Source organism: Salvelinus namaycush, chromosome 35, assembly GCF_016432855.1.
Source record: "Salvelinus namaycush isolate Seneca chromosome 35, SaNama_1.0, whole genome shotgun sequence".
Classification (NCBI taxonomy): domain Eukaryota; kingdom Metazoa; phylum Chordata; class Actinopteri; order Salmoniformes; family Salmonidae; genus Salvelinus; species Salvelinus namaycush.
In genome coordinates, this window is record NC_052341.1 from 9,942,158 (window position 1) to 9,966,649 (window position 24,492).

The 24,492-nt window shown below is 39.5% G+C and overlaps 1 protein-coding gene and 1 non-coding gene across 3 annotated transcripts in view; one reads left to right on the forward strand and one right to left on the reverse strand.

Moving 5' to 3' along the window:
- The window catches only part of LOC120029476 (KH domain-containing, RNA-binding, signal transduction-associated protein 2-like), a 117,131-nt gene extending 97,145 nt beyond the window's left edge, over positions 1 to 19,986 (reverse strand). For both annotated transcript variants that reach the window (XM_038974708.1, XM_038974707.1), the window contains exon 1: positions 19,896 to 19,986. In XM_038974708.1, the coding sequence (XP_038830636.1) occupies positions 19,896 to 19,986 (91 nt within the window). The remainder of the gene's footprint in view (positions 1 to 19,895) is intronic.
- On the forward strand, positions 15,495 to 15,564 carry trnav-uac. Its single transcript has one exon. It is a non-coding gene; the product is annotated as a tRNA-Val (tRNA).
- Positions 19,987 to 24,492: the final 4,506 nt, after the last annotated feature.

Consider the following 24,492-nt stretch of genomic DNA (forward strand, 5'->3'; position numbering starts at 1 on the left):
TCCGGTTTCATATGCTAGCTTATTTGTTTTCTTATTGTACTGTTTCATTGGTTCTACACTCTTAGAAACAATTGTTTTTCATCTCTCCCCATAGGAGAACCCTTTTGAGTTCCATGTTGAACCCTCTGTGGAAAAGATTCTACATGTAAACCAAATGGGTTCTACCTGGAAACAAAAAGGATTCTTCAAAGGGTTTTAGATAGCACTTTTAATGTGCCAGACAAGCTCAATAGTGTTCCAGGTAAGTAGTGTGCCAGGCAGGCTCAATCTAATGCAGTTAATGTATTTGTAAAATGATATGAAGCCAGGTCTGTTACAGCGTAACCAGGATAATTCAGTCCCTAAGCATAACTTGAGGCTGATCATCATCATCAAAGTTATTTATAGTGCCTGAATGGTGAGAGGAGTAGTTGACATGAGCTGTCAGGTTAAGCATACGAAACAGTCATGAGTTGGAGAACCACTGTGCCGAACAATGATATTTGTATTTATAGCACTTGGGAGAGTTGACTGAAAGGCATACATCCAGGAAACATTAAGGAGCTGGAAATGAAGCTGTCACCTGTCCTCTCTGGGGATCCCCCTCTGTCACTGGCAAATTAATGCTCTGCAGAATTAAGAATTATGAACCTGTGCCACTCTTGTAGAACAATACTAGAGAGACCTGGGCATGGGAGAGATAGGAAGACAGGCAGCAGGGGGTGGAGGTGATCTCTCACTTGGAGAGCCCCCCCTCCCCCTCATTTCCTCCAACAGTTCTGATCTAGAGCGATTCAGCTCCATCTATTTATACACCATTATGACAAACAAAGCTGTGAGTAAGATGAGGGTAAAGTGCATTCTGTTGGCAGGGCTTCACAGCAGGAGGCTGTTGGCTGGTTGTGTATGTGTTGCTGCGTTTGTCTCAGTTACAGACAAACCTGAAAGGCTTTGTTCCATTTCAATGAACTCCAGGAATCTCCAACAGAAAGCTGCTCCCATTCTACATTCCATTCAGGCCTTAAGCCTTTGTGTAGGATGATAGTTATGATATCCATGTAAGAATGAATAGTGAAAGCAATGTAAAATAGCGTATTGCTTAGTCATTTAGCAGACACGCTTATCCAGGGTGACTTACAGTAGCAATTAGGGTTAAGCACCTTGTTCAAGGCACAGTGACAGATATTTTCAACTAGTCTGCTCTGGGATTCAAACCAGCAACTTTTTGGTTACTTGTCCAGTGCTCTTAACCACTAGGCTACCAGATTGTAAGGGAACAACAATGGTCATGAGAGGAATACATACTGGAGCACGTACTGCATGACCATGTGGGGTGGATTCAGTCAATGCCTCTCTCATGCTATGCCGTACCAATGTTCACAATCTACCTGTGCCCACAGCACACACACAAAGTAGAAGTACCTGTGTCTAGTTGTGTTCTCAAACTGTAATTTTGTTTGACCATGGGGCACGGTACTGCATACATACTGCAAAACAAGTTTGATTGAATTGCGCCTCTTGTGGCCGTAACTGTTAGCGAGTGTAACAGTATTTTGGGGAGTGTTGTACATTGTGTCTCCATAGAGACAGCCAAGCTAAGCTTACAAAGTCTGGAATGTTGGCTCTAGTTCAGGCTATGCAGTTCCCTGTGTGAAGAAGGAACCACATGGAATTTCAAGAGTCTGGCTGTAAAGTAATCAACTCATTATGGTTCAATTTGTTTCCAGCTACTGGTCCCAAGGAAGTTGGGTTTCCTTGATGTCTTCCCTGCATAGTAAACATCTTGGCTTAATGATCCTTACATTTGGCCTCAGTCCTTGATTCTTTACAGTCATCAATGCCCTCTGAAAAATACTGACGTTGCTTTACATCTAGATACCAAGGGCTAGATTCAGGGTGGATTTAAAGTAGGTAATACTTAGGATTTAGTTGAACGCATTTATCCGACATTGCATATAGTGAGTTTCCCAGACTGACAGAAAAGTCCCAGTAACTTGCTTGATTCAGGGAGGTTTTCAGCAGATTGAACTGCATAGTTCTTTCAAACATGACAGAATCCCTTTGAGATTCTTTGGATTGGAACACACTGCCGGTGCTGTCTTGTTCCCATAATCTCATTTCTTTCAACTGAGTCTCACATAAAGGAGCTAAACTGAACTCAAAATGAGACACTTCCAGTGGATGCCGCTTTGAAAACGCCACTTAATAATGATGTTGTGAATTTGATTCAGTGAAGCTACTGTCAAGTTGTAGGAGTGTTGAGGCTCCAGCAAACACCACAATTATAAACTGCCTTTGGATATCAAACTGAATAGGGTTTAGAGATCTTTCCTACTTTGGAGTGAGACTTGTCCATAGCATTATTTCTAAACACTGTGAAAGTTTTATTGTGCCAGGGACTCACATAGGATCCTTTCCACAAAAATGAAATTGTCCTCAGGTATCCAGATTTATTTTAATTGTTTTTAAATCCCCTCCTCTCCACTTGCACACACGTACAGAGGCCTAGTTGAAAAGCCTTGAACAGGGAGAATAGTGATTTGAATGTAGCAACCCACTGCTAAGTGAAATCGGAACGCTTACTCATACACCTGCCACTCTGTACCCCTCAGACTCCTTACTGACCGCCCAGATGAACTCCTCCAAGACCTCTCTAGTCCCTTTAATCCCTAACATCTGCTGACTGCGTATTCTGTGGCTGGCTAGGTGACACCTGCCTTCTCCGGAGGATGCAGTAAAGTAGCCAGGTGACCCCAGCCCGCTAGCAGGAAGGTGTCACACAGAAATCAAACTATTGAAATCTTTGAAAAAGCATGCTTAGACGGCAAGAGGGCAAGGACGATCTATATACCCTGCTGCGGCTCTTTGTGAATACAGAAGTTGGAAAGGTTTGAGTTCTCTTGCTGGTTGGGATGGGAAGGGGGGGATATGTGGGGTGGAAAGCATGATTTCCAGGTGGAGAGGGAGGATATGTACCTGTAATCCCCTCTGAAAAAGAAAAATTACAAATCTAAATAAAAAGTTAGTCACCAAAAAAAAAGACAGCTTTTAACTGCCAATGAGCCATTGAATTGAACATCCATTGAATATGAGCCATTGAATTGAACAACCATTGAATATGAGCCATTGAATTGAACAACCATTGAATATGAGCCATTGAATTGAACAAACATTGAATAAGAGCCATTGAATTGAACAAACATTGAATATGAGCCATTGAATTGAACAAACATTGAATAAGAGCTCATGAATTTAACAACGATAAATACAAGGACACCCACTCTCTTGAGTCATAATGATTTTATAGAAAACAACTTCACCAACAACCATTGCGATATCAATCATAATATATTGTGCTAACATGGATTAGTTCTGAATGTACAGTATTGTAGCCTATCTATTCCTTTTTTAAAGCACAATGTGAAAGCAACAAACAAATAAGCCTTGCACTGATATTTTTGTAAAACAAGGTCATATGCAGCAGTTACATGTGTCAAATGTGAAAAAAATTCTGCATTAACATGACAATCTTTGTTGATAATAAGACCAATCACCAAACCAGACAAAAGGCCAGATAGTTACTCAGTTTCCAATCTACCATTTTCCTCTTAACAATTAGAATTTAGAACTGAGGACATAGTACTGACATGTGCATTAGAAAACAGTGCTTGACAGTTGGACACACTAATCTGTAACCAGTCAGAAGGGATACACGTTGTGTGTTTGACAGTTCTTCTCACTTGAAGCATCCTAACTATGTTCACTGGGAAAACTGACTCATTTGGCATGTGTGTGAGTGTCTGACTAAGCGTCTCTTTCCCCATCATGAATATGTATAACCTAATATCTCTTTCAGACGACAGGGTTCACCTTACTGTTCCACTGTGCTGCATATTAAAGTGTTCTATCTTCCTTCTGATGCCTCCTACCTATTGGAGGTCATTTCTTATTATGGTGCTACGTCTTTGTGCATGTTACTGAATCGATGTAGTTGACCCCAAGGGAATGGTATCCGACCAGCCTCAATGCATCAAACACAGCCAGAACAAGTCAAACAGCAGTCAGCCAATTTGACGCATACGTTGTTATTCTCTCACAACAGAATCCACACTAAAACATAGAACCAAACCAAAAGTGAAGCAATTCATGGTCAAAATGAATATGCCAAAGTATACAGTGAAAGGAAACTCAGTGACCCCAATAAGGTGACTTGAGTGATTTACTGTACCTGTGCGTGCAATAGTTTTGTACAACATTAACAAGATACTGCATAATTCATTTGACATTATTGTGGGTGGAAAATGTGTCTTATGTGTGCGTTACCTCTCTCTCTCCCTTCCTCCCTCCATCCCCCCTATTCAGATATAACTCCTGATATGTCCATTGTCTTACAAAAAGCATTATCATTAAACAGGCCATTTTATTTACCTTGCAAGTAGGTAGAGGTATGCAGATTTATAAGCATAGATTATATACCATTTAAAGTAAGTGCCAATATTAGATCGGATTTAATTGTAAATAATACCTGCTCTGATATGAATACATCACAACACTTAAATAAATATAAATATAGCCTAGCGGTTAGAGCGTTGGGCCAGTAACCGAAAGTGTTGCTGGATCAAATCCCCGAGCTGACAAGGTAAACATCTGTCGTTCTGCCCCTGAACAAGGCAGTTAACCCACTGTTCTCCGGTAGGTTGTCATTGTAAGTAAGAATTTGTTCTTAACTGACTTGCCTAGTTACATTTATTTAAAAAATAAGTATGACAAAGAACAGCAACAAATCATATAATATCATATACCACTTTAAGCATTACATTGTACTCTCTCCTACAAGAGCTAATTGTTTTCTTTATCTTAATGCAATTCCTTCATTGAACTATTGCCTTGGGCTTCACTGAGGGAGTGATGAGAGGGAAACATGGAGCTGTCATGCTCCTGGAGGTAAATGACCATGCTAAGGGATTTAAGCTTACAACCTGCTGTGTTGCACAGCAGACATCTCTACTGTGGGCTCTGCGTTACTGAGCCTTATGTATTACCGAGACGTAGCCTGCAGCCCAGCACCATCCCAGGTGGTACCCCTGCCAGATGTGAGGTTACAGCCACACTTTAATTTCCTGGTTTCACAACTCCACCAGCAGCTAAATGAACCACCGTGAGCCTTCTGCAACACCATTTAACCATTCAACAAAACAGAACTGACATTTCATCCAAACCATGTATTCACATTTATGACAGAAATTAAATAGACTGAAGTTAGAAATCAAACATTGATATACTATGTCCACCGGACTCTTTTGATCTACAGGCAATAACAATCTATCCAAATTAGAATTCAATAACATTAAAATGTAATGAAAAAGAGTCATCCAGCATTACTTATGTTTGTCAATCAGATGTAGGTGCTAAGCTGTTGGGTGGGGTAGATATGCAGCACCATTAGGATGCCATTATTTACAAGTATGATCCCACTCTGTGCGTATGAAACAGCCTTGCATAAATTTGGCAAAAGGAGCTGTTGTTGACCAATGATGGTCCTGTGTGGTCCTTTACGGCTCAGTTGCTAGCGCATGGCGCATGCAATACCAGGACGGTGGGTTTGTTTCCAAGGGCCACCCATGTGAAAAACATTTTGCACTCATGACTGCAAGCCGCTTTGGATAAAAGCGTCTGTTATATCAAAATAAATCTGAACTGACTTTCTGAATTGCAATTAGGAATATTCTGGGGTTTTATTAGCTCATTATTCAGGTGTTTCATGAACCCAATTTGCCGCAATGAATTATGTTAGTCAGTCAGATTTACGTGCTAAGTTATTGTGCGGGATATATGCAGTACCATTAGGACAACATTGTCTACGGGTCGTTATTGAATTGCGGTGGCATTTGGGCATGGCAATTTAAAAAAAAGTATAATTGGGTACATCTAAATATGTCCGCGTAATGACTTTTAATTATTTTTACCATTATGATAACATTGTGCCACCAGTAGTAGTAACACCAATGATGGTAACACCAATGATGGTAACACCAATGATGGTAACACCAATGATGGTAACAAATGATGGTAACACCAATGATGGTAACACCAATGATGGTAACACCAATGACACATGAGGTAATTTAGGATTTTCTTAAATGGAGGTCACAGATGCTCAAATATAATGTCATTAACCCTTTAAAAATCTATTATTTAAGTGATATGATTAATAATTTTGTTCACAATGTTTTTTCCCTTCATTTAAATTGAGTATCACCAATGAAACTTGAGTGAGTTTAGACGCAACAAATTATCAATGGAATCCTCAAATCTATGACATACTAACAGGGTGTGATTAGCTAATAATTGTATTCAATAAAGACCACTCCCCCATAACAGTTTGCCACTGGAGGAAATGTTCAAGCTTGTAACATGTACGCTAAGAGTCGGGAAGCAAGTACGGGGAGTGACTGTAATAATAAATAAACTAACATGGAACAAAACAAACACAAGCAGTGTACAGACATGAAACACAGAAACAGAAACAATAACGTCTGAGGAAAGAACCAAAGGGAGTGACAGATATAGGGGAGGTAATCAGGAAGGTGATGGAGTCCAGGTGAGTCTCATAAGGCGCAGGTGCGCGTAACGATGGTGACAGGTGTGCGTAATAATGAGTAAACTGGCGACAACGAGCGCCAGAGAGGAGGAGCGGGAGTAGACAAATGTTCTTGTATATCTTTGTACTTCCTGATTTTCAAGGTGGTAACACCAATGACATAAAACTGAGGGACAGACATTATACTAGTGAAAAAAAATAGCCTTCTTTGTTTTATAAATTTATACAACATATGAAATACTTTTGTTTACTTTCTAGCTTTCAAAATAATAGATATCTCTAAATCTCCAAAACATGTCACTACAACTCTACTGGGTCACTACTGGGACAAGCCAATTTGTAACGTCCTGACCAGAGTTCTTATGTGTTTTGCTTGTTTAGTGTTGGTCAGGACGTGAGCTGGGTGGGAATTCTATGTTGTGTGTCTAGTTCGTCTGTTTCTGTGTTCAGCCTAATATGGTTCTCAATCAGAGACAGCTGTCAATCGTTGTCCCTGATTGAGAATCATATATAGGTGGCTTGTTTTGTGTTGGGGATTGTGGGTGGTTGTTTCCTGTGTCAGTGTTTGTGCCACACAGGACTGTGACGGTTAGTGTGTTTGTTATTTTGTATCGTGTCTATGTCTAACGTTAGTAGCTTGTGTATTGCACTTTCGTTTGTAGCTTCACGGTCGTTTGTTGTTTTGTATTAGTTTGTCAGTATCTTGTCTTTGTGTTTATTAAATTCATGGAAAATTACCACGCTGCACATTGGTCCTCCGATCCTTCTCTCCTCTCCTCGTCCGAGGAGGAAGAGCTAGACTGCCGTTACACAATTGGCTTTCCCTAAGTACTGTAGCCCTTTAAACTCACATGCATACTACACACCCGTTTAGCCCAAATGTGCACTTCACATTTCCATATTATAAAACTAATGTATTTTACAGAATCAATGTTCATGATAACTATGTTTTATGCACAGTTACAATGATCATACACAGGATTGTTCTGGATTGTTCTGAACAGAATGAGCTTATGTTTACTGTTAGACCACTCGCTCAAGCCCTTGTAATTGTTGTGTCTGCCCCAAATTTTGGATGAATATTCTTGTAATGTTACTGAATATATCCAGAGTATTTACAGATTTCGTTATCGACAAATGGCTGCAGAAAGTACAGTAAAATGCACATAAGATTTAGTGTAATGTTTAAATTCGGTCTTGTTTCAACTGTTGCGTCCTCACCTTTGTTCTGAGAATTTTCCATAATCTTCCAATTGTTCCCTTTCAATTGCTACCATGGTTATGCATATGCTCCTATTTTTCCTATCGGAAAAATCTAATTGTGAACATGTCCATTGTGGTCTCCCGTTTATTAGATTTCCAGAGGATAAAGAATCTCTCAAAATGAATAATTATCCTAATTGTGTAGTCTGCACACTCAGTCACTGCTTTCAGCAAACACTATTGTTAACCTCAAATCCACATACTCAGGCTTTCAGTTGCTGTGAAATGACTTCAGCAACTTCACATATCGACGTTAAAATGTTCTACACTCTTTGAAAAAAAGGTGCTATCTAATAGGGTTCCAGGTAGAACCCTTTTGGGTCCCATGTAGGACCATTTCCACAGAGGGTTCTACATGGAACCCAAAAGGGTTCTACGTGGAACCAATAACGGTTTTCCCTGGAACCAAAGGGTTCCCCTATGGGGACAGCCGAAGAACCCTTTTGCAACCCTTCTTTCTAAGAGTACATCTACTGTGTGACGGCATGATACAGATTGCCTTTGAGGCATAATCAATGTATTGAATTATTTCAGACAGTATGCTTTGCTTGGGGATCTTGGTCTAAACAACTTTTCTGAAGAATTGGAGAGGTAGAGGTAGTATTGTCTCATTTACCTCCCATTCACCTCCCATTCATTCATATATCATACAGTACATGTATTGTATATCAAGAGACAGTGACTCGATGAAGTGTTTTACTTTCTGTAGGAAGGACATCCAGGGAGTTTGTCATCATCATTGATCAGATTTCCTGTGTGATTTCAGTGTGCCTGCTTCTATCATTATGGCTGTATAATTTATTTAACAGCGCAGGAACACATCCATCTTCCTGGCCTGATGAATATCTGGTACAACCATTATCATGTAGCAGAGAAGAATACAACAGAAACACTTACCTCCAATATTTAGCTCTGGACAAAAACAACTTTTCCTCAACAACAGGCTACACACGTCAACAGGTGCAACACTATGTGTAACATGAGACATGCTTCAATGGACAATATCCAATATCTACTATACTATATTTTCAGGTAAGGTGGTGTAGCGGAGGTGGTTCGATGAACTACACCTGCGTGATGAGTAGCGCTGTCACGTAATTTCAGCAATCATTATTTATTTTAGACATTTCTAAAGAAACATGACATGAAGAAAATGTAATCTATTTCAGAAGAGCAGAATAGCATACTCTGAGTTGTAGGCTACACTTGTTCATTTAGCAGACAAGATTTGGTTAGAATTCCATGGCATCTTTTATATTATTTTATAGTATGAAGAATACAATTGAACAAAGCTGAATAAAATAGAAAGGATATTTTCTCCAAACGATTTGAGGGAGTGAGCACATGCGGCTATTCTATGTTGAGCAGTTAACAAATAAATAGGTACTCCTATATGCTTAATTTAGTGTTATTAATCAAACTTTAGTTGTTCTACAAACGTTGGCCTATATGTTTTGATTTTTAATACATTCAAAGGCAGAATGATGCAACTCTAATGATGATTTTAAAAAGTTGGTTGAAAGGCAGGCTGTACACACTTCATCAGTCTCTCATTCACAATTTGACAAGCACTTGATAATGCCTCGAATTTCCTGGCGGAATCCCCTTTGTGTGGCCGTAATGCACACCCAAAAAATCCATGCCTTTTGCGGCCAGTGGCCGTTGTTCAAGTCTCCCTGTGTGCTGCGTGCCCTGAAGCACCTCTCACTCATATGGCTCTCCATCACGTGATTGGGTCTTTCTCACAGGCTACAAGTGAAGATAGACACTTCAGGGACGCAACTGCGCGCATCCTTTTCGCCAGCCAACAAGATGAGTAGGTCTAAAGAACAGCAAAAGTGCTAGCCTATGTCAATCTACTATCCCCCATTGTACAAAAGTTGATCTATTCTATTCTGTGCGAGAAACAAATGTTACAAATTAATACAACCACTACATAAAAAAAATATATATACACTATGAGGCTACAAACTGATCACAACATTGAGCTTAAAATTTGATAGGCTATTTCTTCACATAAGTGCAGAAATGCGCACACGGCAGTTTTCCATTAGAGGGTAAACAACATTATCATAAGTTACTGCAAATACAATTATGCATGTAATGCTTTTATTATAAAGGTGCATTTTTATGGTGAAAATGATCTTCCCCAAACTTGAAACTCATGCGCTGCTTATGTATGCCAGTTAGGCTCTACACCCATTTTTAAGAAGTTATTTGGCCACTTTAGTTACAAACCTTATCAAAACATATATATACCTATAGGCAAGGCTACATGAGATGTGCAACTATGATTTAAAAAAGTCACACAAAAAATACATTGTTTCTTGCCTTATGCTGGGCATCATTCACAAGGGATAAATATATAATTCACAAGTGATAGGCTAATATTGTCATCCATCACACTGTTCTTGATTTAATCTTGTCTTTATATATACTGAATAATATATATGTGAGATTTGTTTTGATTTAGAATGGACCATTATCATGCACCTGTCTCGAAGCAGGGGCAGGGGGAAAAAAGACATGTCATCTATCCACTTAAATAGTGAATGGAGGATGCTTTTCCCTGTGGTTCATTTTCATGCCAGCCAGGTAGGCTATACTCCTGTTGTAAAGATAAGCAATGTGCTTAATATTAGGAAAGTTGAGAAATAAATATAGTAGGCCTAGCCTATAGAAAACTCATGGGCTCCTCTTTTTAATAGAGGCAATCACTCTGTTTTCTCTCGGAATTGCATAGCCTATAGAAATATTGTGCAACATGAGCTCATGGGCTCTCAGCGTTTGATTCGATTTTCGATTACTTTTGCATTGATGTCAGCATGATTAGAGGGTTTGCAAGTTTGGTAGGCTACTAATGACCATCAGCAGCATCAGAGCTTGGAGAAGTTTAATTACCGTGACTTAACAGTCACATGGAATTTCACTGCCTTCATACCAGTGTGGCGGTAATATGGTCACCACAACAGTCCTGCTGAAAAGTAACATTCAGGGTTTTTTCTGCACAGAAAGGTTTTGGGCCGCCTAAGTGTTTTTTCGGGCCACCTATGTCCAAACAGATTTTTTTTTAAAGACTAATACATAAAGTATGTAGAAAGGATAATGGACCTATATATCTTTTTAATAATATCATCTATGAACAAAAAATCACCAAAATAAAAGGTAGACAGTCATAGAGAATCTAAGGATTGCTTTTGTCATGGCCTGGGTCCCCCATTGATTTTGTTTTAATGTTTGAGTAACTCAGACAACATAAGCCATGGCAAAATGTGTAGAATTGCAGGAAATTTGCTTTAAAACTGCAATTTTTTCTCAATTTTATCTCAGCAAGGTGGCAAAATGTATTGAATTGCAGGAAATTAGCTTTAAAAAAGCAATATTTTGTCACTCGGCCAACAGGAGGGCCTCTAAAATGTTTGGTCGGCAACCACATCATTAGCCACAACCCCCCCATGCCCACCACCTAAGCCCCATTTTGATCCAGAAAAAAACCCTGACCTTACCTAAGACCTGAAATCTTGTGCTAGCTCCCAGTGGGATAAGAGTAAGCTAATGCGGTTTTGAGTGAATGACCTGGGATCGATACGTGGTCGGTCAAATTTGCAAGATAAAAATATAAGCAGACAGCTCAACTGCCCTTAAGCATGTGCCATTTCCAAATTATTACTTCAATCCATGGAGACCATTTACAAATGTTATACTTTTTTTTATGTTCAAAGTAAAGGCCAAACGTATTCTCCATATCTGCAGGCTATACAACCAATGGTCAAATTTCAAATTCCCAGTTAGGTCGGGGATTGCACACCTTGTATTTATATGAGGGAGAAATGGTAATTGACTGATTCTCTAGTCTAAATACAACATTTTAACAGTTTTTACCTGCCTAGAGTTACAGTAATTGTGGAGTAATTGTGGCTCAAGGTCTCTCACTAGTGCCAAAGAGGAACTGGAAAAGAAGGGAACCCTCACCATGGCTTGAGACAGGTCTTAAAGGTAGACTCAGCGATATGACGTAGATGCAGAAAGTAAACATCACAGTGGGTCAATTTCCAGAAAAACTAAGAGCTTTGAATCACAAGGCTCAACTTCTCCTCTGTTTTAGTGCCCTGGCAACCATGCTGAAAGAGTGTGACGCGCATTTGTGCACATGCGCAGATACCGTGTGGGACTGTGTGAGAACAAAGTCTTGCCACTCGCTCATCTCAATATCTGTGGTACTGCTTGTGGAAACGTATTTTCGCTAAGTCTCCTTGTAGACCTTTCTTGCAGTCAAATTACCAAATCGCCCTCTAGTGGACACTTGGGTAGAACGTTACTAATATTTTCCATAATTTCATCATTAATAAAAAATAATTTCCAAAAACCTCCTGAAAATCCTGTGTTTCAATGTTAAACGGTTTTGTTATATTTCAGTCTTCTGTGATGTATATAAAGTGTAATATTGGGATGCAAACTCAATGTAATACATTTTAACTCTATATCTGATGTGTCTTCTTCTTTTAAGCCCATAACCATGTGTGTGAGGTGTATACTTTTGTTTCAAAGTGGATTTGTTTAAGTCTACCAAGAAACACTGTTTGACCTTGACTTAGCCCACTGCAGTAAAAGGTTAACATATTTGTGAAGACATCTTGAGACAACTTAAGAAACATCTTCAAGTCTTTGTCTCAAAACGTCTCAAGATGTCTCAAATGTATGTCTCAAGACATCTTATGACGACAACGATGGCTGGGTCTGTCTGGGGCGTTGCTGTTGTTGCTTTTATAGAGGCAGGTGTTGTGATTCCCCGACATTATCTGTGGTTGTACAAATGTGAATCAACTACTGAGGATTCTTATTCATCTCATTTTCATCTAGCCTATAGTTGCAAATGACACTCATTAACCATTTCCATTGGCAACATGATGCTGGTGTGACTCACAGCTCACATAGTTTTTTTTGGGGGGGGGGGGGGGGGGGGGGGTGATTGTAATTGTGCCACTGACTCATTCTATACAATCATGGACCTGAAAATGAATTTGGCCCAAAACATGATCATTATTCTTCATGGTTTGCTAAAATATGCTGCATTATGAAATTTCTGGATTGTATCACTGGACATAATGATTAATCTTCACTGCACATATAAACTAAATTAAACAAAATACAGAATATTTAACAGACTATCATGACTCTTTGTCACCTGTTGAATCCATAATATATTGTCGACCAAATGGAGCAGCAACAACTGTCTCCAGGTACAGTACTCTTACAACTGTCTCCAGGTACAGTACTCTTACAACTGTCTCCAGGTACAGTACTCTTACAACTGTCTCCAGGTACAGTACTCTTACAACTGTCTCCAGGTACAGTACTCTTACAACTGTCTCCAGGTACAGTACTCTTACAACTGTCTCCAGGTACAGTACTCTTACAACTGTCTCCAGGTACAGTACTCTTACAACTGTCTCCAGGTACAGTACTCTTACAACTGTCTCCAGGTACAGTACTCTTACAGAAGCAGTTAGCTACAGATCAGAGGAAATGAGCATGCTTGCGCAATACAACTTCTCATACTACAGTGTTTACTGCGCATACAGCTCAGATAGAAGTAGACTACGATTTGAAACACTAGCATACTAAAGTCGTGACAAGAACATGAGTCTATGTTCAAAACCCATAATGCCATTTTATTTATTTTTTATGTAAAGATGATGTGTGCTCTTTAACATTAGAGGTGTATCTTACAATATTTTCCTTGGCTATCACTTTCAATTGACTGGTGATAATATCACAGCGAATTATTCAGCTAATACCTCAACTGATACAAATGTTGTCGAATAATTATTGGCTAATGGTAAGCTGCACCTTCATTTTCCCTGAAACAAAATAGTCACCCAGAAATGCAGAATACTAACACTCAGATGACAGGATGCCAATGATTTTTGGTTAATATGCCTAATCCTGAGAAATGCACATCCAAAATTAGCAACAATATCCATCACTTTCAGACTGTTCTCCATTTTTCTGAAGGTGCGGTTCTCTATTTCTCTCTGCCATTACATGCCTTGATGTCATGAGTCAGATGAAACATCAAAGTGTTTGTAATGACATATTTCACAATGATCCTGTCTCATTTCCTATATGGTAGTTACTATAAAGGTCTTCAATGCATTCAGAAAGTATTCAGACCCCTTCCCTTTTTCCACATATTGTTATGTTACAGCCTTACATTTTTCCTAATCAATCTACACACAATACCCCATAATGACAAAGCGAAAATGAGACTTGAAATTGTGATTAGGTGCATCCTGTTTCCATTGATCATCCTTGAGATGTTTCTACAACTTAATTGGAGTGCACCTGTGGTCAATTCTATTGATTGGACTTGATTTGGAAAGGCACACACCTGTCTATATAAGGTCCCACAGTTGACAGTGCTTGTCAGACCAAAATCAAGCCATGAGGTCGAAGGAATTGTCCGTAGAGCTCTGAGACAGGATTGTATGGAGGCACTGATCTGGGAAGGGTACCACAAATGTCTGCAGCATTGAAGGTCCCCAAGAACACAGTGGCCTCTATCATTCTTAAATGGAAAAAGTTTGGAACCATCAAGACACTTCCTAGAGCTGGCCACTTGGCCAAAATGAGAATTCGGGGGAGAAGGGCCTTGGTCAGGGAGGTGACCAATAACCCACTGGTCAGTCTGTCAGAGCTCTAGAGTTTCTCTGTGGAGATGGGAGAACCTTCTAGAAGGACAACCATCTCTGCAGCACTCCACCAATCAGGGTCTTTATGGTAGAGTGACCAGATGGAAGCAACTCCTCAGTAAAAGGCACATGACAACCCACTTGGAGTTTGCCGAAAGGCACCTAAAGGATTCTCATACCATGAGAAACAAGATTCTCTGGTCTGATGAAACCAAGATTGAACTCTTTGGTCTGAATGCCAAGCATCACGTCTGGAGGAAAGCTGGCACCATCCCTACGGTGAAGCATGGTGGTGGCAGCATCATGCTGTGGGGGATGTTTTTCAATGGCAGGGACTGGGAGACTAGTCAGGATCGAGGCAAAGATTAACATAGCAAAGTACAGAGAGGTCCTTGATAAATCTGCTCCAAAGCGCTCAGGACCTCAGATTGTGGCCAAGGTTCACCTTCCAACAGGACAATGACCCTAAGACACAGCCAAGACAATGCAGGAGTGGCTTCAGGACAAGTTTCTGAATGTCCTTGAGTGGCCCAGCCAGAGCCCGGACTTGAACCCGATCGAACATCTCTGGAGAGACCTGAAATTAACTGTGTAGCAACACTCCCCATCCAACCTGACAGAGATTGAGAGGATCTGCAGAGAAGAATGGGAGAAACTCCCCAAATACAAGCTTGTAACGTCATATCCAAGAAGACTCAAGGCTGTAATCACTGCCAAAGGTGCTTCAACAAAGTACTGAGTAAAGGGTCTTAATACTTATGTAAATGTGATATTTCCTTCTTTTTTTTATACATTTGCAAAAATGTATAAAAACCTGTTTTTGCTTAGTCATTATGGGGTATTGTGTGTAGATTGATGACCATTTTTTTATCCATTTTTGAAAAAGGCTGTAACGTAACAATGTGGAAAAAGTCTGAATACTTTCCAAATTCATTGTATGTACTTTAATTTGTTGTTCTGTGTGGCTCAGTTGGTAGAGCATGGCACTTACAATGCCAGGGTTTTGGGTTCGATTCCCATGGGGGACCAATATAGGGGGCAGTACGAAAATGTAAGTCGCTCTGGATAGGAGTGTCTGCTAAATTACTGAAATGTAAGAATTCCATGATACCTTTTCCCACACCTCTTTGAAACAATGACCACCAAACTAGAGGGAATGGCAGCTCCTGGCATGATGCATATAACTGTAAACATGTATAAGAGTGTAGAACTACACACAGTACATGCTAATATGCAGTATATAATACTAACTTGGTATTATTAATTCACAGAAATGCCAGTAGTGTGTCGTGAACCATAGCAAGATCCCCTTTTGACCTCTACAGTGTTATTCATATCATTACTTTTACTATCCTACATTTAAGCATTATTGCCCGAGGAGGTATGGTATATGGCCAATATACCATGGCTCAGGACTGTTCTTAAGCACGGCACAACGAGGAATGACTGGACACAGCCCTTAGCTGTGGTATATTGGCCATATATCACAAACCCCCAAGGCACCTTCTTGCTATTAAAAATTGGGTACCAACGTAAATAGAGCAGTACAAATAAAATTTGTCATACCTGTGGTATACGGTCTGATATACCACGGCTGTCAGCCAATCAGCATTCAGGGCTCAACCCACCCAGTTTATAATACACCTTAAGTAATTGAGGTTCACTATGTTTGTCATCGTCTATAGGGGCACAAAGGGTTGAATGCCAGGCCAGCCAACCACTGTAAATGCACCAAGGTTTCCAAGTGTTTGATACCCCTCCATTCACTCCATTCCAGACATTATTAAGAGCCCTCCCCCCCTCACCAGCCTCCTGTGAACTCAATACACTATAACTCGCCACACTATCCCCAGGTCCTCTGCTAAGAACATAGAAACACTTACTGCTTCAGTGAGAGGTAGGCGACCTCTTGCCTGAGAATGTGAAATTGACAATGCACACTGGCTCTCTCAATGTGAGTGCTTATTTTCTCAAAGGCTCTGGCCGTTGCAGATACAGTACAAGCATACCACACAAGATCTATGACTATACTGAAGAATACTGGTGAGCATTGATAAAAAACTAGTCCAGGTGAAAAGACGTCCTACATACATGGCAGATAACCAACAGCATTCTCATCTGTAGGACACTAGTATCTACCACTACCTGACACGCACAACAAAACCAACCCAGTGCTCTTTGCAACAAATCCACGAGCAAATAGCCCTAAATGTCTACATCCCTTTGAGTAAAACTTTTAAAACATTATGAAGACATATACACTTATCACATGCACCTTAAGACAAATGTCAATTGCCAATTTAATTAATTTCACTGGTGCCTCCATGAAAATTACTGATTAGAACCCTTGTGGAAATCCTTCAATTACTTCAACATGGGAAGAGATATCATCTCGATCAACCATGTAGATTATCACCGGCTAATTATTTCTACCAGTTAATGGGAAGGAGGAATTTACACACACATATGGACTATTTTCTTCCCTTCAGACATTAGTAATAGCTAGTCTAATATACAAATTCCCATAGATTATTCCGACTAGGGATGCATTTAAAACAAAAAGTGCAATGATGTACATGATGTACACATACTCGTAATGCATAAACTACACAAATGTAAGGAAAACATAACTGAAGAGCTATATGTCACGTTGGTATGAATGGTCGGGAGACAGACGCAGGAATGCGTAATGTTTTTTTTTATTGCACCCAAATTACGGCGTGCCGTGTAAAGGCACGGGGACGAAGACCAAATAAACACGTATACAAAACACAGGGTTGAAACCCAAACAAAAGAGCGAGGAGTACCTCGAATAAATAACACACGCGCACAATGATTAACACACGGGACGAGACCCGTAATCATCTGCGCAATCCACAAGGGCACGAAAGTCCAAAACACACAGCACAGGTACTCACACATACCAACGGACATTGGAACAACAATCAACAGCCCAATGGAAACCAAAGGGCACACTTATACAAGTACTAATCAGTGGGAATAGGGGACAGGTGTGCATAATGAAAGTTCTGGAGGGATCTGTGACAGTATAGGTGATATCATTGGTATAATTTCAGTCGTATTGGCAGCTGTGGTTACGGTGTGGTACAGTTATAGCAGCGGCAGCTTGCTGGTACAGTGGTAGCAGTGGAGGTAATAGCACGTTTGTACCATGGTTAACTGAGGCATAACCTTTTTTAAAGCCAGTAATGACACATGGCTTAGAGGTCTTCTGAATTAAATCAACTTTTTTGTCTGATTAAAGCTGCAATATGTAACTTTTTGGGGCGACCTGACAAATTCACATAGAAATGTCAGTTGTAGATCTGTCATTCTCATTGAAAGCAGGTATACAAAGCGGAAGATCTGTTCTATGTGCGTTATTTCTATGCTTCCGTGCTTAAGTTTTGTTTTTGCGTCTTTTACTTTTGGTTTTGTACTCCAGCTTCAAACAGCTGAAAATACAATTAGTTTGGTTATGGAAAATATACACTACCATTCAAAAGTTTGGGGTTACTTAAAAATTAAGACCGGCATCCCGGAGTTGCCTCTTCACCGTTGACGTTGAGACTGGTGTTTTGCGAGTACTATTTCATGAAGCTGCCAGTTGATGACTTGTGAGGCGTCTGTTACTCAAACTAGACACTCTAATGTACTTGTTCTCTTGCTCAGTTCTGCACCTGGGCCTCCCACTCCTCTTTCTATTCTGGTTAGAGCCAGTTTACGCTGTTCTGTGAAGGGAGAAGTACACAGCGTTGTACAACATCTTCAGTTTCTTGGCAATTTCTTGCATGAAATAGCCTTCATTTCTCAGAACAAGAATAGACTGACGAGTTTCAGAAGAAAGTTATTTGTTTCTGGCCATTATGAGCCTGTAATCGAACCCACAAATGCTGATGCTCCAGATACTCAACTAGTCTAAAGAAGGCCAGTTTTATTGCTTCTTTAATCAGAACAACAGTTTTCAGCTGTGCTAACATAATTGCAAAAGGGTTTTCTAATGATCAATTATCCTTTTAAAATTATAAACTTGGATTAGCTAACACAACGTGCCATTGGAACACAGGACTGATGGTTGCTGATAATAGGTCTCTGTATGCCTATGTAGATATTCAATAAAAAATCTGCCGTTTCCAGCTACAATAGTCATTTACAACATTAACAATGTCTACACTGTATTTCTGATCAATTTGATGTTATTTTTGAACAAAAAATGGTCTTTTCTTCCAAAAACAGGGACATTTCTAAGTGACCCCAAACTTTTGAACGGTAGTGTATTTCACAGTGGTTTAGATGGTACAGTAATTCTCTACACTATAGTTGTTTGTTTTGTCAAATAAAATGAATTTATGCAAACTATTCGAATTTTAGAAACCAGGGAATGGCAGAGAGATTTCTGCATAGTGCACCTTTAAAGAGCTGAACAAGCTGAATAGTTTTATTGTTGGCCTCTTGCCAGGTTTCACTGAAGTCAAAACCACTCAGCAAAATACAGTCCTGAAGCTCTCCCGATATATTTCTGTAGATGTTCTTTGATTCCATTTAGTTTAAAACAGATCATTTGTGCTCCCAAAGTTCACAGTCATCACCACTGAACCATAAAAGCTTGGCTTCGAGGGTATGGTTTGGGGGCAATATTTAGGCTATTTCAGGTCTCAGAGATGGGAATGTAGGATGGCAAAGCCCCACTATAAAGGAATCACCAAGGTCATATTTGCTTTGTGTAGGAACACAAACCCACACCCCTTTCAAGGTGTAAGAACACCCTGACCTGTAATTCACACAGTCAAATCTCTAAATATTGGTGTGTGTGTGTACGTGCGCGTACGTGTGTGTGCGTGTGTGTACGCACCATTCCCTGTCTTATCTTCATCTGAGGGTCGCTGATGATAGTCTGACATGAAGTGACAAGCATGACAATTTTGGGGGAAACATTTGTAGCCTACTATTTAGTAAAATTGAGTTGAGGTCGAGGCTGAATTTTATTGGGGAAAGTTTCTCTGACTATCTGTCTCCCTTACAAATCCAGTAACACAAGCTATGATTAAAGTGTCTTGTATTTTCTCTTGGATGGCACTACCAACACCAACAAGGAATCTTTGAATAGATAAGTTATATAGCTCGTTTTAATGTATTTTAACACACCTTTGGTTCAATTGAATCAGTAAATCCACACTTTTCAGTCTCGTGCGTAATATATACGCAGTAGCTAATCAGTACAGGTATCCACCCCTTCATCTCCCAACATACTGTATGTGATGCCTGTGGACACAATGGACTGGTAGACAAAACCAATAAAATAATCTACAACACATTGATAATTGTAGCGATAAAGACCGGCCAAAACAATGACACGTTACCTTCGGCAAGCAGACGCATTGCATGAACAAATGAGGAGTCCAGCGTATCTTTCTCGGCCATCAGCTCCGGTAAGCATTTCTCCTGATCCATGATAAGGTACCTCTCCTGTTCACCGCTTGTGCAGGTGAGACGACAAAAGTGATGAGGGTCGGAATGCGCGTCTCTCTTCTACTTGGTAATTCTCTTTATAGGTAGGCTACCGCAAGAAAATCCGTAAGGAATCTCTTCAATTACACGTGATGCTTGACTGAGAACTGAAATTCAGAGCTATAAACACATCTCTCCACATCCCACTCCCTCCTGGAGAATCAGCCACCTTAGCTACAGAGAGACTGCGTGGCGTTCCCCGCCCCTCTGAAACACGATTGGTCATATGAGACAGACTATTCGCAAACAACAAATCTCAACACTGTTATGATAATGCGCTGTTGTAGTAGGCTACAGCGAATATTTTTCCGTCAGCCGCTGTCCTTGGTGCTGAAAATTTCTCACGTGTGGAAACAAGCAGACACATTTTAGTCAATTAGCAGACGCCCTTATCCAGAGTGACTTACGTTTTCCAGAGTGCATACATTTTCATATTTATCCATACTGGTCTCCGTGGGAATCGAACCCACAACCCTAGCGTTGCGAGTGCCATGCTCTACAACTGATCTACACGGGACATAAATACGGTGAAGTTAGATAGGCAACACAATAAACCTGTTAATATGAATGAAATGCAAGGTCTTAGTCTACCGTGCATTAGTGTCCATGTATTGTCACAACTCTATTCCCTTTACTAGACAAAAAGTATTTTGACAATACATCTGTGGCAGGTGAGAAATGCATGGCCAAAATGGAATTAGGTTGAATTTCTTTAAGGCAATACCTGTCTTACACAAATTGGTTTGAAATGGAAATAAATTAGATGGTACAGATCAAACATCTCAAGGCATTCCTAAAATTAATTTACACAAAATAAATGAGCCATTACAGTTGATTGTCACAATTTAACATGGACTTTTGCTTTGTTCCAACACAATGAAACATTAAGTGAGTAGAGGTGTGTTTTTATCTCCATGTCATATGTGAAAACATCATCAATTCTCGGGACATGCTGGACAAAGACTGCACACACTTGGGTGAAAATGTTTTGTCAATCCGTACACTCTTAGATAAAAGGGTTCCTAAAGGGTTCTACTGCTGTCCCTATAGGAGAACCCTTTTTTAGTTCTACATGGAACCCAAAAGTGTTATACTACCTGGAACCAAAAGGGTTCTTCAAGGGGTTATCCTATGGGGACAGCTGAAGAACCCATTTAGGTTCTAGATAGCACCTTCTTTTCTAAGAGTCTAGGAAAGGACATGTGAAAAATAATGTTGCATGTAATGTTCCCTCAAGCCTGCCTTGTGGTTTGAGTGAGCTTATTTTGGTATGCCTATGAATACTAATCAATGGATTTGTTGCGAGCTTCTACTTGCCAAGTTGGATTAGAATGTGGTGACAACAAACCTACAGAAGGGTCACACGCATGCAGGTGCGCACGCGCACGCACGCACGCACGCACACACACACACACACACACACACTTAAGTAACTGTATAAATCCAGCTCATTTTATTAATGATTGAATGGATTATAGACCTGCGTGTCATGAACGTAGCTGAGCATAATCACCTATCATATAGTTTATATAATAATACCCTTCTAGTATGAAACATTCTACATACTGCTACAGCCTCTTAAAGGATACACTTATAGACATTCTAAATGGTAGAAGCATTAGTCTTTTAACAGCTATCCTTGTCCTCCTCAAGGCCACATAAACAGCAGCTTATACCAATGTCCATTACAAGATGGGCTCAGTCGTATTGGATTTGGTTTCTTGACGTGATGTGCTCTTTCTGGGAGGCTGAGAGGAAGAGAGAACGTTCTATAACCCAAGGACAAAGACATCCTCACTAAAACACAAAGGTTGTGTGATCTCATAGCTTAGGGAGAGCTTACTACAAAGCGTATGGCTACACGGAGCGACCATTTACAGATAGAGCAGATTCTGACATTTTGTATTTATTAAGGATCCTCATATGCTACTGCCTACGTAGCAGCTACTCTTCCTGGGGTCCAGTTATATTCAATAAAAAATATTACATGACATTACATTTCATAACACTTTTCACAACACATTAAGTGTGTGTCCTACTACCACACATCTACAATACAAAATCCATGTGTACGTGTGTGTGTAGAGTGTGAGTGTTATCATGTGTATTTGCACAACAAGACCAAGTCGATTTGTTGTGTAGTTTGCATGCTCCTGGGTATAACAAATACTGTAACAACCTGCATTGTTATTATAATGATAACAGTATTTCAATGCAGTGTCAAAATGGTGATTGTTTTTTCCCAACTGATCTTTATTTTTCGGTATAAACTGTAAGCTGTATGCTTTCTGACATAGGTTGATGTTCTATGTTTGGTGGATAGGATAATCAAAGGAGGGAGACAAATTGCCAATTTGGTGATTTCTAAGAATTATCCACAGGTGGGATTGAGGGAATTAATATTCTCAGGAAGTTAGGAATAATGGTCAGCATCTTTCATAAAGGAATATTTTGTGATATGACTGCTGAGATTGTACTGATTAGAGCTGGGCGATAAGGACAGAAATCCATATCGTAATAAATTGCCTGAATTGATGTGATAACGATAAATAGAACGATAAGTTCATAACATTAATGTGGGACACCATGTTTTTGTATTATCCTTTAAACTACTACTACTAGTTTGATGGTTGTAGCCATCTATTGTTCCATGAACAATCACCAATATTAGCAAAAGTATTACATTTCAAACTTCACTGTTCTCTAGTATAGGCTACTTATCGTAATGAACCATATCAGCAAAATACCTGCAATAACTTTTCTCTGATTGGTTCCCCTGTGTAATATCTGCTTGGTTGTATAGTCCAAAGACAGAGTGGTACGATATATGTTAGGAGGGATATAATGTTCCATTTTTTAAACATGTATGACCATATGAATAACAGAACCAACATTTATTAAAAGGTCCAATGCAGCTGTTTCTGGGTAACAATTAAGTACCTTACTGTGATTGTTTTCAATTCAAATGGTCAAAAAAGAAACAAAAACACCATCTTCTTAGCAAAGAACAATTTCTCAAGTAAGAATTTTGCTAGGACTGTGAGAGTTGTCTGAGTGGGAGGGGAAAACTGAAAATGATCTGTTGTTGACAGAGAGGCTTGGAACCTCCTGTCTTATTGGTCTATTAACTAATTTACTGCCAGGCCAGAACTCCATCCCACCAAAACAGAGGAAAAATGTAGGAGGTCCTTTCAAACAGCTCTTACTTACACTAAAAAGGCATTATCATCATTTTCACAATTTCACAGTATTATTCCAACCTCATAGTCTGGAAGTATATATAAACCACAGGAAATGTTTTTGACTGCAATGGGCCATTAAGAATGCACAGACTAGAGGAAAGGGTCAAGTAGAGCAAAAGGGACTATAACAACCATATCTGAGAAGGAAAAACACCCATTAATGAAGAATTTATTTGAGCTTTGATCTGACAGTACCTTGAGTGCACCTTTTTCAAAGCACAATACTTGAAAGGGTGTGCTATGGTGTAACTTTTACAAGGTATAAAAATGATCTCAGAATTCCAGTAGTGTGCTCAAAGGCAGGTTAGCCAAGTTAGGCAGGCAGGAAGGTTGTAGACATATTGCAAATACTTTACTAAAGTTACAATTTATTTTTAAAAACACTTTTTAATTGATGTTATTCCAAGAATAAGATCATGAAAGTATGTGAAAAATCACTTACACTGCCACAGTCTAAAATGCATTTATGTACTGTTTTAGTTTGCCACACCTGCATAGTGATATGAAATGGATGGATTCTTGCAGCTCTCTGGTGGCCAAAACATAAAACTGCATATTCAGAGTCCTAACATGACAGACAGTCCACATTGATTGATGATTTGCATTTATATTGTCCATAAGATTCAGAAACAGGCAGTTGATGCATTCGTGGCCTGCAATTACAGCACTAACAGCTCTGAACCATGTCAGCAGCGAATGTTTTAAATCACAATCCAAATGATTTTCTTTTTACTATAAGCTGAACATTATAAACTGATTTAACACTTCTTGTATTTTCATTATATTGTTTAAAAAACACCTCAAATTAAAGTCCACTGTTATTGCAAATAAAAAATGGCACACTTTTAAAAAATGTCAAAGAAATTTCAAATGATTACAAGCACTACAAAATGACATGTTATAATGAGATCTGGCAGTATAATTTGAACCTCTGTAAAGTCATAATGCTCTCACTAGTTAGGTGCAACCTGGTGCAAACTTATATATGTGTCCAAAACCTAGTGTGAATGGAACAGAAAAGGAGATGATGAATTTGTTATTTTAGCAGGGACCCAGAATGTGGAAATCCAATATCCCTGTGTATGAATTATTAACTAGAATTGGACAGTGAAGGGAAGGTAATATTAAGGTATGGTCAATTTGGGACCAAATGGCTCTCCTACACTCTTAGAAAAAAAGGTGCTATCTAGAACTTAAAAGAGTTCTT